We start from the raw sequence: 15,328 nt of genomic DNA on the forward strand, positions 1-15,328 counted from the left end.
GGAAGGATTGAACCCCTACCCGATGAACGCAGCGCGACGTGGGAGGTCTTCACCTGTACAGTGCACCAGTGGAACTGTCTGAAAAATTGTGAGTAAAATCTCGGATGACTGCACTGTACCGCCTCCGTCCATTATTTCATCGGCGCCATTGTTCCCCCTGCACTACAACACCCAGCGCAACCCACGCTCTCACTTCACTGCCCTGAGGCCTGCTCCACCTGTCGGGAGCCGTCCCATCACAAGCTGCCCTAACATCTGCCTCAGAGGACTGTTGCAGTGCTGGTGATCCTCACCAGACACCACAGGTGGCTTCACGAACTTTCTAAAAATATCCCCCTTTTGCACTGACCGCCCTGGGTCACGGACCGGGGCCAGCCACCGTGATATCCCCCAGCAGACAGAGGCCCGGCTGCAGAGTACCCCACAGCCCTGGGGGCGCGTCATTTGTCTTGCAGAAAATAAGGATCAGATAGATATACAGCGGGGAAAATAAGTATTTGATTCTCTGCCGATTTTGCAAGTTTTCCCACCTACAAAGATTGGAGAGGTCCGTAATTATTATCGTAGGTCACTTCACCTGTGAGAGACAGAATCTAAAAAGGAAAAACCAGAAAATCACATTGTATGATTTTTACATAACTAAATTGTATTTTATTGCATGAAATAAGTATTTGATCACCGACCAACCACAAGAATTCTGGCTCTCACAGACTTGTTAGTTTTTCTTTAAGAAGCCATCCTACTTCGCACTCATTACATGTATTACCTGCAACTGTTTGAACTCGTTATATAAAAGACACCTGTCCACACAATCAATCACACTCCAACATCTCCACCTTGGCCAAGACCAAAGAGCTGTCTAAGGACACCAGGGACAAAATTGTATACCTGCACAAGGCTGGGATGGGCTACAGGACAATAGGCAAGCAGTTTAGTGAGAAGGCAACAACTGTTGGCACAATTATTTGAAAATGGAAGAAACACAAGAGGACTGTCAGTCTTCCCAGGTCTAGAGATCTAGAGAGGTCTGCAAGATCACACCTCATGGGATAAGGAGGATTTTGAGAAAAGTCAGGAATCAGCCCAGAACTACATGGGAAGACCTGGTCAATGATCTGAAGAGAGCTGGGACCACAGTCTCAAATATTACCGTTAGTAACACATTACGCCGTCATGGATTAAAATCCTGCAGGGCACGCAAATTCCCCCTGCTCAAGCCAGCACATGTCCAGGCCCATTTGAAGTTTTCCAGTGACCTTTTGTATGATCCAGAGGAGGCATGGGAGAAGGTCATGTAATCAGATGAAACCAAAAAAGAACTTTTTGGTATCAACTCCACTCGCCGTGTTTGAAGGAACAATAAGGACGAGTACAACCCCAAGAACACCATCCTAACTGTGAAGCATGGTGGAGGAAAAATACTTTTGGGGTGATTTTCTGCAAAGGGGACAGGAAGACTGCAATGTATTGAAAGGAGGATGGATGGGGTCGTGTATTGCGAGATTTTGGCCAACAACCTCCTTCTCTCAGTAAAAGCATTGAAGATTGGTCATGGCTGGGTCTTCCAGCATGACAATGACCAGAAACACAACCAGGACAACTAAGGAGTGGCCCCATAAGAAGCATTGGAAGGTCCTAGCGTGGCCTACCCAGTCTTCAGACCTGAACCCAATAGAAAATTTTGGGAGGGAGCTGAAACTCAATGTTGCCCAGCAACAGCCCCGAAACCTGATAAATCTGGAGAAGATCTGTATGGAGGAGTGGGCCAAAATCCCTGCTGCAGTGTGTGCAAACAAGAACTACAGGAAACGTCTGACGTCTGTAATTGCAAACAAAGGTTTCTGGACCAAATATTAAGTTCTGTTTTTCTATTGTATCAAATACTTATTTCATGCCATAAAATGCAAATTAAATATTTTTTATTTTTAGATTATGTCTTTCACAGTTGAAGTGTACATACGATAAAAATGGCAGACCCGTCACCTCTCCATTCTTTGTAGGTGGGAAAACTTGCACAATTGGCATTGTATCAAATACTTATTTTCCCCACTGTAAATCCAACCTGCCATCCCCTTATTACATTCAGCCATCTCCATAGTCAGAAAATGGTGGTAAGATCCAGACATCCAGACATCTGATGTCCATGGTTAGCAGGGCCGATTCTAGCTTTCCTGCTGCTTGAAGTGAAAAATGAAATGGCACCCCTTTCCACAGTGCAATATAGACCTGCAGTGAATATACGCAATGCCATCATTGTTTATGGGCTTTGCTTTTATGGTGTTTATTCATTATTATTTAGTCACCTTAGGGGACTTGAACTGTGATTGATCACTTATGTGGCTCAGTGGTTAGCACTATTACTTTGCAGCTGGGGTCCTGGGTTCAAATTCCACCAAGGATAACATCTACATGGGATTTGTATGTTCTCCCTGTATTTGCGTGGGTTTTCTCCGGGTACCCAGGTTTCCTCCCACCCTCTAAAGACATACAGGGGGACAGTGATGATGATGATAATGTCTGTAAAGCACTGTGGAATATGAGGGTGCTATATTAGCAAAGCATAATAAATAATTTATACTGAAATACTCCAAAATATTGCAGTATATATGACAATTCATGGTCTTCTATGAAGAAATACTGCACCAGAACCATCATCAGTACATAAATACATCACAAGAATCACCATCAGTACATGAATACATAACCATAACCTCCATAAATCCATGAATACATTACCAGAACCACTATCAGTACATGAATACATCACCAGAACTACCATCAATACATTAACACATCACCAATACCATCATCAGCTTATGACTATATCACCAAAACCACTATAAATCTATCAATACATCACCACAACCAACATTAGCACATGAACACAGCACCATAATCACCATCAGTACAGGAATACATCACCACAACCATCATCAGTATGTGAATACATCGCCAATACCATCAGCAATACATCACTAGAATCATAATCAGTACACGAATACAGCATCAAAGCCACCCTGACTACATGAACTACTATCAGTACATGAATAAAGCACCAGAACCATCAGTACCCGAGTACAGCACCAGAACATCATTAATACATAAATACAGCAGTACCCGAGTACAGCACCAGAACACCGTCAATACATAACTACAGCTCTAGAACCACCATCAGTACAGGAATACAGCAATAAAACAATCATCAGTACATGAATACATCAAAAGAACCACAATCAGTACATGAATGCATGAATGGAGAACCAAGCTTACTACAGTGAAATTGCAATGTCAGGTCAGCCCTCGCCATATACTATATATTTGTATAGCATGAAGCTACATCTCCTAGTATGTCCGTAACAATGGTAAATAGATGCTGGGAGTTGTTGTTGCCAGCCATCATCAGACTGCGGACCATTTAGGAACTACACCACTGATTAGAGTCAGTCAGTATCACAAAAACATTGTTACCCAGGTACTGTATATGTAACGTCTTATCTGAATAAAAATATCTGCCCGTGCTGTGCCCTTGAATAAATGCCTCACTGTGCGCCCTGAACAAATTATGCCCCAACACGGTTTCTCTAATGAAACATGCCCTCCACACTGTCCTTTGTTATAAAATATTACCTCCACAATGTCCCCGTTTACGAATTACAACTGCAATAGCGTTTGCTCTCATAAACAATAACCACCACAGTATGTCACCTTATGATGCAACACAATCCCCCTAATGATCTATAAGTCACACTGTCGGCCCTTATGCCACACCGTCCGACCTTATAAACCATAACCTCCACACTGTCCCTTTATGAACAACGATATCACACCATCCCTCCAGTATGATCTATAACCGCCACCACACTGACCCCTTATGAACTTTAACTGCCTCAGAAAACTCTTAAGAACTATGACCTACCTCTTCCGACAAGCCTACGACATGCATTAACCACCACTCCACCATACCGCTGCACGACCAGCTCTACCCTCACCTACTGTATCCTCACCCATCCCTTGTAGACTGTGAGCCCTTGCAGGCAGGGTCCTCGCTCCACCATACCGCTGCACGACCAGCTCTACCCTCACCTACTGTATCCTCACACATCTCTTGTAGACTGTGAGCCCTCGCGGGCAGGGTCCTCGCTCCACCATACCGCTGCACGACCAGCTCTACCCTTACCTACTGTATCCTCACCCGTCCCTTGTAGACTGTGAGCCCTCGCAGGCAGGGTCCTCGCTCCACCATACCGCTGCACGACCAGCTCTACCCTCACCTACTGTATCCTCACCCATCCCTTGTAGACTGTGAGCCCTCGCGGGCAGGGTCCTCTCTCCTCCTGTACCAGTCGCTGACTCGTTTTGTTCAAGATTATTGTACTTGTTTTTTATGTATACCCCTTTTCAAATGTAAAATGCCATGAAATAAATGGCGTTATAATAATAACTTCTAATAATAACTATTACTTTCACACTGGTTGCCCATATTAACTATAACCTTCACACTGTCCCCATTTCATGCTTTTCCCTCTCCACTTTCTCTATTTGTACAGTGTCTCTCCACACAACCTTAATCTTCAGTGCCCCCCTTCCCACTGTCTTCTCTCTATACTGTGTCCTCACACTGCCACCTCGCTATACTTTGCTCATTCTCTATACTAGGCCCTCCTTACGCAGCAACCTCTCTATATTGGGGCCCCTCTCTATACTGTGACCTTGCGCTCTCTACTCCACGCTGTCCTCTTTCTACACAGTGCCATCGCATAGTGCAGCCTGGAGGGAGGGGCAGTCTCGCACTTTTCCCTACTCTACATACTGTCCCCCAAATACTGTGCTATTACCCCACCCCCATCTATAATAAAAGTTCCATGAATCGTCGACACGACCATGTAGCGATTACCTTCTCTGCCATCTTCATCGCCTCTGCAGCAGTGCTACAGCGAGGTCAGCAGCAAAATAAGGTGAAATCATCATGCCACTGCACGGGGAGTAGGGAGCCGATTACTGCTCCTCTGCCCATGCAGCTCCGGTACTCACATCTTCAGTTGTATTTTCGTCTGAAAGAATTTAGAAAGCAGGGAACTAGCCAAATCTACTGCTAACAGGTGGTAAAATCCCGTCCCCTGACAGATACTTAAGACTGCTGTTTGAGGCAAGATGCTCAAGACAGGAGAGGACCTGATGGTCAGCTGTGATCCTGCCGTCTCCACCGCTCTCATTACACAAGTATAAAACATCTAATACTGGAGGAGAAGACAAGACTGAACACAAGGAGGTCACAGCCGTCTACACATCATAGGGGAGATCTCCATCTACCTGATGGTCCTGTGCAGGAGGAGGAGCAGGACATCTCTCTGGGGTTGTCCTCTTACTGGAGAGACCTGCAGGAGACACAGACAGGACTGACATCATTATTACATACAGAGAATTATAGGCCGTGTGGATTTAGTCCTGTCTATTACCTGGTGATGTGTGGGGCCGGTGCTCCTCCATCATCACCTCCTTGTACCGATCCTTGTGTCCTTCTAGATACTCCCACTCCTCCAAGGAGAAATAGACGGTGACATCCTGACACCTTATAGGAACCTGACACACACAATGATACCGCCATCACCCAGAATCCCAAAGTGCCGTCCTGTATAATGTCCCAGCATTCCCAGCAGTGTCACCTCTCCAGTCAGCAGCTCAATCATCTTGTTGGTGAGTTCTAGGATCTTCTGGTCATTGATGTCCTCATGTATCCAGGGGTGAGGTGGAGGCCCCGGGATTGGGCTCAGGGTTCCTCCCCGTCCTTCAGACACAGGGGCCTGACAGCGATCACTAGAGGTCTTCTTCACTACTGTGTAATCCTGAGTGTGGAGACATTAATAATATCACTACAGACATTTCCAGAGTCCATCACCTCTCCGGTCATATCACCTGTTATTCCCATAGATAATGATGTCATGTGATGACATCAGAACCTCTCACCTCTCCGGTCATATCACCTGTTATTCCCATAGATAATGATGTCATGTGATGACATCACAACATCTCACCTCTCCGGTCATATCACCTGTTATTCCCATAGATAATGATGTCATGTGATGACATCAGAACCTCTCACCTCTCCGGTCATATCACCTGTTATTCCCATAGATAATGTTGTCATGTGATGACATCAGAACCTCTCACCTCTCCGGTCATATCACCTGTTATTCCCATAGATAATGATGTCATGTGATGACACCAGAACCTCTCACCTCTCCGGTCATATCACCTGTTATTCCCATAGATAATGATGTCATGTGATGACATCACAACCTCTCACCTCTCCGGTCTTATCACCTGTTATTCCCATAGATAATGATGTCATGTGATGACATCAGAACCTCTCACCTCTCCGGTCATATCACCTGTTATTCCCATAGATAATGATGTCATGTGATGACATCACAACCTCTCACCTCTCCGGTCTTATCACCTGTTATTCCCATAGATAATGATGTCATGTGATGACATCAGAACCTCTCACCTCTCCGGTCATATCACCTGTTATTCCCATAGATAATGATGTCATGTGATGACATCACAACCTCTCACCTCTCCGGTCATATCACCTGTTATTCCCATAGATAATGATGTCATGTGATGACATCACAACCTCTCACCTCTCCGGCCATATCACCTGTTATTCCCATAGATAATGATGTCATGCGATGACATCACAACCTCTCACCTCTCTGGTCATATCACCTGTTATTCTCAAAGATAATGATGTCATGTGATGACATCACAACCTCTCACCTCTCCGGTCATATCACCTGTTATTCCCATAGATAATGAGGTCATGTGATGACATCACAACCTCTCACCTCTCCGGTAAGATGGAAGATTATCTCCAGGGTGAGGTTTATTATCCTTTCCACCATCTTGTCTCTGTCCTTATTCATCCTTGATGGGTCAATCAGGAAAAATCTATTTGAGGAAATGAATAAGTTGTCAGGGCAGCTCCTCCATGTGTAGTGCAGGGTCTGTCGCTCTCTCTCCTCCATGTGTAGTGCAGGGTCTGTCGCTCTCTCTCCTCCATGTGTAGTGCAGGGTCTGTCGCGCTCTCTCTCCCCCATGTGTAGTGCAGGGTCTGTCGCTCTCTCCCCCAAGTGTAGTGCGGGGTCTGTCGCTCTCTCTCCCCCATGTGTAGTGCGGGGTCTGTCGCTCTCTCTCCCCCATGTGTAGTACGGGGTCTGTCGCTCTCTCTCCCCCATGTGTAGTGCGGGGTCTGTCGCTCTCTCTCCCCCATGTGTAGTGCGGGGTCTGTCGCTCTCTCCTCTATATACAGTGCAGGGTCTGTCGCTCTCTCTCCTCCATGTGTAGTGCGGGGTCTGTCGCTCTCTCTCCTCCATGTGTAGTGCGGGGTCTGTCGCTCTCTCTCCCCCATGTGTAGTGCGGGGTCTGTCGCTCTCTCTCCTCCATGTGTAGTGCAGGGTCTGTCGCTCTCTCTCCTCCATGTATAGTGCGGGGTCTGTCGCTCTCTCTCCCCCATGTGTAGTGCGGGGTCTGTCGCTCTCTCTCCCCCATGTGTAGTGCAGGGTCTGTCGCTCTCTCTCCCCCATCTGTAGTGCAGGGTCTGTCGCTCTCTCTCCTCCATGTGTAGTGCAGGGTCTGTCGCTCTCTCTCCCCCATGTGTAGTGGCGGGTCTGTCGCTCTATCTCCCATGTGTAGTGCAGGGTCTGTCGCTCTCTCTCCTCCATGTGTAGTGCGGGATCTGTCGCTCTCTCTCCTCCATGTGTACTGCAGGGTCTGTCGCTCTCTCTCCTCCATGTGTAGTGCAGGGTCTGTCGTTCTCTCTCCCCCATGTGTAGTGCGGGGTCTGTCGCTCTCTCTCCCCCATGTGTAGTGCAGGGTCTGTCGCTCTCTCTCCTCCATGTGTAGTGCAGGGTCTGTCGCTCTCTCTCCTCCATGTGTAGTGCAGGGTCTGTCGCTCTCTCTCCCCCATGTGTAGTGCGGGGTTTGTCGCTCTATCTCCCCCATGTGTAGTGCGGGGTCTGTCGCTCTCTCTCCCCCATGTGTAGTGCAGGGTCTGTCTGTCGGGGTAAAAGAGAATATATATATTTGTAACTTTTATACTTTTGTAACTTTTTATACGCTTTTTTGCTAATGTACTAACCACCATTTTGTGTCTTATAACAATAAGCTTTCCTTGCTACGTATTACTCAAATCGAAACTTAAACTAAGACAGTTCCAGTATTGCCAAGACTTATTTCAGAGAAACGAAACAAGATTATAAGCTGACGGCTGCAATATCTGCCCAGAGACTGAGATAAGGAGATGTGGACCAATCAGGAGTGGTCAGACACTGGACTTTCATGGCTTACCCCGCTCCGGACAACCCCTTTCCCCTCCCATTATGTAGTGTATTTAGGTTTGTGCATGTAAAAAATAAACACAGAACATTGCTGAGAACGTTGTCTGTAGTAGTCTTTTGAGCGTGCTCTGAGTTTGAACCAGCTTGTTGTCTGACTCATTCTTTGAATGGTTGACCCATGCTCATAGCCTTAATTTGGAGTGACTGGAGGACGAGTGGAATGTCGCTACGACCCCGACAACGTGCGGCGTGGCTAGCGGTACGCCGCCCTCCCAGACCCATATCGCTGATTTCCCTGGTGGTGACCGCGGTGGCTGAATTTGAGGCCTGATCAACCTCCATCGAACACGGTAAGTTGAGATGTATTTTATATGTCTCACTTGCCTGTGTGTCAGCCGCAGCGGTTCCTGTTGGGTTGTCAGGTTGGATCTGGGTGGGTGATCGGTCGAGTGGTGAGACCTCAGGCGTCCCGCACCACGTCCTGAACCAGCAAGTGTTAAAACGAGTGACGTCGCATGCCTGCGCGTGCTCGTGTGAACACCATCTCCTCCTCCTCCGGTCACTGAACTCTCTTTAGATAGCTGCCTCCCGTAACTGATAATCGAGGTTTCAAAGCATTCCTGAATTGTAGTGTAAGGGAGAAAGAATCTGTGACGAATTGAGGTGTACTCTTCGTCTTATACAGAGAAACCTCATAAGGAGGTGTTCTGCTGTCAGAATCTGTGACGAATTGAGGTGTACTCTTCGTCTTATACAGAGAAACCTCATAAGGAGGTGTTCTGCTGTCAGAATCTGTGACGAATTGAGGTGTACTCTTCGTCTTATACAGAGAAACCTCATAAGGAGGTGTTCTGCTGTCAGGATCTGTGACGAATTGAGGTGTACTCTTCGTCTTATGCAGAGAAACCTCATAAGGAGGTGGTCTGCTGTCAGGGTCCATGACGAATTGAGGTGTACTCTTCGTCTTATAGAATCCATGACGAATTGAGGTGTACTCTTCGTCTTATACAGAGAAACCTCATAAGGAGGGGTTCTGCTGTCAGTCAGGGTGCCGTGGTGAGTCGTACTGTAAAGTCGCCATTCAAGGTTAGGGAAGGGATAGATTGAGGTGTACTCTCTATCTTATCAGTGTATTGAGGAGTACTCTACACTGACGGGTGGCGACCTGTCGGCTGCACCAGTGATCTGAGTCGCGACAGATCATTGCATTCTATAAGAAAATGTTGCGTATATTCAAATTTGAAAGATCTCGTAAGTTGCGGAATGCTGCTGTAGGAGTTAAGCCAATTAGTGGAGTCACGGGAAGGCAAGGAGGCTGTTAAGAATGTTAGGAATCTGTATTAAATAATAAGACTACCCAGTACGGGCAAGCTTCAGCCTTCAGTGTGAAAGAATGCGTTATACAAAATAAGGGAAGTTGAGTGATGAAGGACACCTGCACCAGGCTCAGACACATCTTAGAGTAGATGGTGCAGGGGGGAACAGAGAATGCCGAGCCTTTGTTCGGATACATGAAAGCTGCAGAATGTGATTTGTTATGTGACCCTAAATTGGCCGTAACCCCGTTGATGCCTGTCACTACACCGAGCCCTCAGCCACCACCCTATAATGGCGCCGACGCTAAATCATCGGAAGGATGGACGTGTCGTATGTGCTGACAGCAGAACCCGCCCTGGGCGAAGTTCTGCTGTGTCTGTGGGGGGGGGGGGGGCGCCCATGGCACGATGCCCAGCCTGCCCCCAAGAACAATCCCACCCCCACTCCAACTCCTCCCTCCAATGGCCCTCTTACTACACCTTTCCCTGCCCCCAAGAACAATCCCACTCCCACTCCTACTCCTCCCTCCAACGGCCATCTTACTACACCTTGTACTTGTTGTGGGAGGCCCGGGAAACCCCAATCCGGCCTATATCCACTACTAGATCCGTCCGGTGCTTATTACCAGCCGCCAGCACGGGTGGAAAAGCCCGCAGTCCCAGAGCACCCATCTGAAACTAATGCGATACCCTCTGCTCCAGTCCACGATGCTGAGGCGCTCCCTCTGTTCCCCATGGGGGTCGCCCATAACCCTGGGGATATCCTCCTCAACTCCCCAGAATTTCAGGCCAGGCTGCTCTCCCTCCGCCAACATACTGTTACTCAAGACGATACGGAGCCAGATGAGGGATGGGCTCAAGATACTCCAGCGCCCCCCCCCTTTACCCCATACGTCTCCTATGGCATCCTCCACCCCACATTCATGACCCATACTCCGGCCCTTGCTCCAAGCAACTGCTGAAAGAGCACCACCCCCCAGCCCCTCAGAAGTCTGGGACCCCTGCCGCTCCCGGAACCTAGTAGACCCATCAGGACGCCCTGTCACTCTGTCAATAGGCTATGGTGACATCCTTACACATCGGGTGGGGGCCATAGTCAACCCTGCCAACACTTGTATGAGCCATGCTGGAGGATTGGCTCGTAAAATTGCCCTTGCTGCTGGTTCTACTCTGGCTGCAGATTGCCAGGCTCACTTAGCCGAAAACGGAGAGCTTTCAAAAGGCCATGGATTCCACAAAAGCAGGACCCCTTAGTACGTATGAATCCGGCCTAGAATACATGAAACAGTTAAAAGCCTGGGCTCAGAATCGCTTGTCAGATCAAGCTGGGTCTGTACAAGATGTTCAGCAAGACCCTGATGAATCTGTGGAAAGATATGCTGCAAGACTCAGCATGCATTTTGAGGATCTCGGATACAGTCCTCACGTCAAGACGCAGGCCGCCCTGTTGGTTCAGGCCCTAGTAGATGGCCTACAAGACGCTCTCAGAGATGAAGTCCTGAGAGTACGGCCCGAGATTCGTTCTTGTTCTTTCAACGACGCGGTGGACTTCGTTAAAGCTTTGCAAAAATCAATGCTAAAAATGGAAAAAGATACTAAGCCAAAGAAGAAAGCCGCACCTGCCATGCTATATCAAGCTCAAGAAAGCTACCCACCCTTGGCAACCAACATGGAATCAAGTGGGTAATGGTTAAAGGCACAGGTGATGATACTCCTCCCACATATAGAAAATAAGACAGAAGAAATGACAAGGGACCATCTAGAAACAGAAGACAATCTCGTAATTCTGAAGGACGAATGTTGTGTTGGGAGTGTGGTAGCCTTGACCACATCCTCAGAGACTGTCCAACCCGCAGACAGTACCATGACCGGTCGTTCCGTGACGGTCCACACAACCATGGACCTCCCCGTGAACCATCTCATCCACGCCAATGACGGCTCGGTCAACCAGTGTCCACTTTCCCGGCTACGCATCTCACGGCCACCTGTGGGACTGTCACTTTACAGGTGGACCATCAACCACTGGAGTTCCTGGTGGACACTGGAGCGGCCACATCTGTCATTTCCTCTGCACAGCTCCCTCCTTCTGTATCCCTATCACCGGATACCCTCACCTGTGTTGGGGTGGAAGGCCAACATATTTCCTCTCCACTCACAGTCCCTGTGTCTGCAGGACCGTTCACCGGAGTACTCACAAGATTCTTGGTCTCTGAAACTTGCCCTGTCAACCTGTTGGGAGCCGATCTCTTAGAGCGGATGAAGGCAACAATTACCTTCGGAAACCATGGTATGGAGCTTCTTTTGCGGGACCCTCATTCCGAACAAGGGACTGAAGACCGCTGTGTTCTTAAAGCCTTCCCTCTCATGATGATGACCATACAACCTCACACTCTTCTTGATACCTCACAGTTCCCTCACTCTCTGTGGTCCAGTGGGCCAGAGGACGTCGGCCTCCTGCAGGTTCCCCCGGTCCGAGTACACCTCAAGCCTGGACACAGGTACCCACGGTTGCCACAATACCCCCTCAAGGCTGCACAAGAACAAAGCTTGGGTACCCAAATCGCTTCCCTCCTGGAATCAGGAGTCCTTGTCAGATGTGTATCTCCATGCAATACACCCCTCTTTCCTGTAAAAAAGAAAACCGTTCCGGGAGAGTCTCCAAGATACCAGTTGGTTCAGGATCTCAGAGCCGTCAATGCAGCTACCATTTTAGAAAACTCCAGTGGTACCTAACCCAAACACCCTCTTGTCTCAGCTGCCTCCAACGGCCACCTTGTTTACGGTGTTAGATCTGGCCAACGCCTTCTTCAGTATACCCTTACATGAAGATTCGTGGTTTCTTTCTGCCTTCACCTTTCAAGGAGCACAGCTTACATGGACCAGGACTCCGCAAAGAGCCCAGAACTCTCCTAACCAATTCACTCATTCTATGAAGTCTATTCTGGAGCCATGGGTTCAAGAGAACCCTCAGGTCACCCTTCTACAGTATGTGGATGATCTTTTACTCTGTGGCACTGAAGCAAATTTGCCAGAGATGTCAGACTGTCTCAAGGATGGAGGCTCAGTTTGGCTTCATGCTGAAGATTCACGTGTTTCTCTTCAACACAGACTATGTTTTGACCGCCTTAAACAGGCTGTTGTCTCTGCCCCGGCCTTGGGCTTACCAGACTATACTCAGCCATTTCACCTTTTTGTCTAGGAATCGGAAGGTCATGCCTCTGGAGTTCTAGCACAACGCTATGATCATAAGTATCAGCCTTTGGGCTACTACTCAGCCGGCTGGACCCTGTCGCCCGAACTGCCCCCACGTGCCTTAAGGCGGTCCACGCTGCTCACATCCTCCTTGACAAATCAGCTGATATCGTCCTTGGACATGATCTAGTTATACAGGCCGGCCATGATCTCTCAGCTGTTCTGCAACAAACATCTCCGAAACATCTAACCAACCAAAGACACCTGCGGCTGCAGTGTTCCCTATTGTTGCCCTCCAATATAACATTTACCAGATGTCTGACTATCAACCCTGCCACTTTGCTTCCACCTTCTAGGGGGGAAGGTGAAGAGGGTGAAGGTCCATTGGTGGAACCTCATGATTGTATAAAAATTTTGCAGGAAGAGACTTCTGCTCCAGAGAATATGGTGGCACATCCGCTCGCACACCCTGCCTTGCACCTATGGACTGATGGATCCCGTTTCGCAGACCCTCAAGGGAAGTTCCACACGGGATATGCTGTCACAACAGACCTAACAGTCCTCAAGGCTGAAGCTCTACCACCATACATGTCTGCACAAGAAGCTGAACTTGTGGCTCTCACAGAGGCCTGCCACCTGGCAGCAGGAACAACGGCGAATATATATACCGATTCCAGGTATGGACATGGAATTTGCAATGATTTTGGACTCTTGTGGAAGTCTAGAGCAGGGTTCCCCAACTCCAGTCCTCAAGGCCCACCAACAGGTCATGTTTTCAGGATTTCCTTAGTATTGCACAGGTGATGGAATTATTGCCTGTGCAGGTGATGCAATTATCACCTGTGTAATACTAAGGAAATCCTGAAAACATGACCTGTTGGTGTGCCTTGAGGACTGGAGTTGGGGAACCCTGGTCTAGAGGATTCATCACAGCTGCAGGTACACCAGTGAAACATGCCTCATGGATTAAGGCCCTAATGGAGGCCCTGGAACTACCCATTCAGGTTGCTGTTATCAAGGTCAAGGCTCATGGAAGACTAGATTCCAGGGAAGCCAGGGGCAACCACCTAGCTGACCAAGCAGCCAAGACTGCAGCAGTGGAGAATGTGTCATCAAAGTGGCAGGAAAAGGAAGAAGGGATGGGGGAAACCCTGCAAACCGTAGCTGTGGCGCTCACTAGAGCAAGAGCCAAAGAACAGCCGGCGGAAGATCATACAAGTCCAGCGGAGACACGAGTGGAATCCAGGGGGGTCAGGATGCCTGAAGAAAAATTGTGTGAGGAACAAAAGAAGACCCCCCACTGAAGAAGTCAAGCAATGGAAAGCGGCAGGAGCCGTGCTGGCAGGTCGCAAAAATTCAAAGGTCAACTCGACTCTTTACCAAGTGGATGGGAAGCCTTGCTTGCCTAGACGCATGTACTCAGCTGTGGCAGCATGGGCTCACGGGCCTACACACAGAGGAAAGAATCAAGCCTTGGCATGTATCAAGAAACTGTACTTTGCACCCGGAATCTCTTCCACTGTGACTGCATACTCAAAATCCTGCTCTGTCTGCGCTACCTGGAACCCAACGTGTACGGCACGGGTCCCTCTCCAACACCTGGCTAAACCAGACTACCCTTGGCAGAGAATACAAGTCGACCATATCCAAATGCCTAAAGCAGGAAAATATGAGTACGTTTTGGTAGCCGTGGATATGTTCTCAGCCTGGCCCGAGGCCTACCCGGTTGTCAACATGACTGCTAAAGTCACAGCCAAGAAACTGATCACCGAAATTGCCTACAGATTTGGAGTTCCCCAAGTCATAGAATCGGATCAAGGACCAGCTTTCACAACAAATATCTACGAAGAACTCTGGAACATGTTGGGAACAGATTTGGGCCTCCACACTCCATACCATCCTGCCAGTTCAGGCAAAGTGGAGAGAATGAATTCCACACTCAAGACCCAGCTCTTGAAAATGACCTAAGATCATCCCCTCCCCTGGCCCGACCTACTCCCCATAGTATTGTATCATATCACACACACTCCTCAGGCCAAACATGGGCTGACACCCTATAAAATTTTGTTTGGGACCCCACCCAAGATAGGAGAGATTAGGCCCCAAGAGTTGTCTGAAACACATGATAGAGTGGTAAAATTTGTGATTGCCTTGTCTAGAGAATTGACTAACACCCGCTCTCCAGTATCTGCTTCTCTCCCAGAATCTACAGGTGATGCAGTACATGATTTCATCCCAGGCGATCTAGTGTATGTGAAGAAGTTTGTCCGGAAAGACTGCCTCCAGCCGCGGTTCGAGGGACCGTACACTGTGCTTTTCACCACCCCGACGGCTCTGAAGCTTGAGGGCAAGAGCACCTGGATTCACGCCTCCCACTGCAAGAGAGACAGAACGAGTCTATAAAAGATGACTACCTTCTTCTATATCCTTTCCATATGCTTACTGTCTGTCCCAGGGTGGACAGCTACCACACAGGGGTAG

At 48.4% G+C, this 15,328-nt stretch overlaps 1 protein-coding gene across 1 annotated transcript in view; it reads right to left on the reverse strand.

Annotated features, from left to right (window-relative positions):
• LOC141272142 (uncharacterized) overlaps window positions 1-15,328 on the reverse strand; it is a 94,145-nt gene that overhangs the window by 7,797 nt on the left and 71,020 nt on the right. The window contains exons 2-6 of the mRNA XM_073682507.1: window positions 15,020-15,222; window positions 6,849-6,951; window positions 5,664-5,843; window positions 5,457-5,580; window positions 5,311-5,375 (exon numbers count right to left, since the gene is read on the reverse strand). Of these exons, the coding sequence (XP_073538608.1) occupies window positions 5,311-5,375; window positions 5,457-5,580; window positions 5,664-5,843; window positions 6,849-6,951; window positions 15,020-15,081 (534 nt within the window). The 5' untranslated portion in view covers window positions 15,082-15,222. The remainder of the gene's footprint in view (window positions 1-5,310; window positions 5,376-5,456; window positions 5,581-5,663; window positions 5,844-6,848; window positions 6,952-15,019; window positions 15,223-15,328) is intronic.

The sequence above is a fragment of the Phyllobates terribilis genome, unplaced genomic scaffold (assembly GCF_046119375.1).
Source record: "Phyllobates terribilis strain yellow unplaced genomic scaffold, ASM4611937v1 Scaffold_1__5_contigs__length_1240528914, whole genome shotgun sequence".
Classification (NCBI taxonomy): domain Eukaryota; kingdom Metazoa; phylum Chordata; class Amphibia; order Anura; family Dendrobatidae; genus Phyllobates; species Phyllobates terribilis.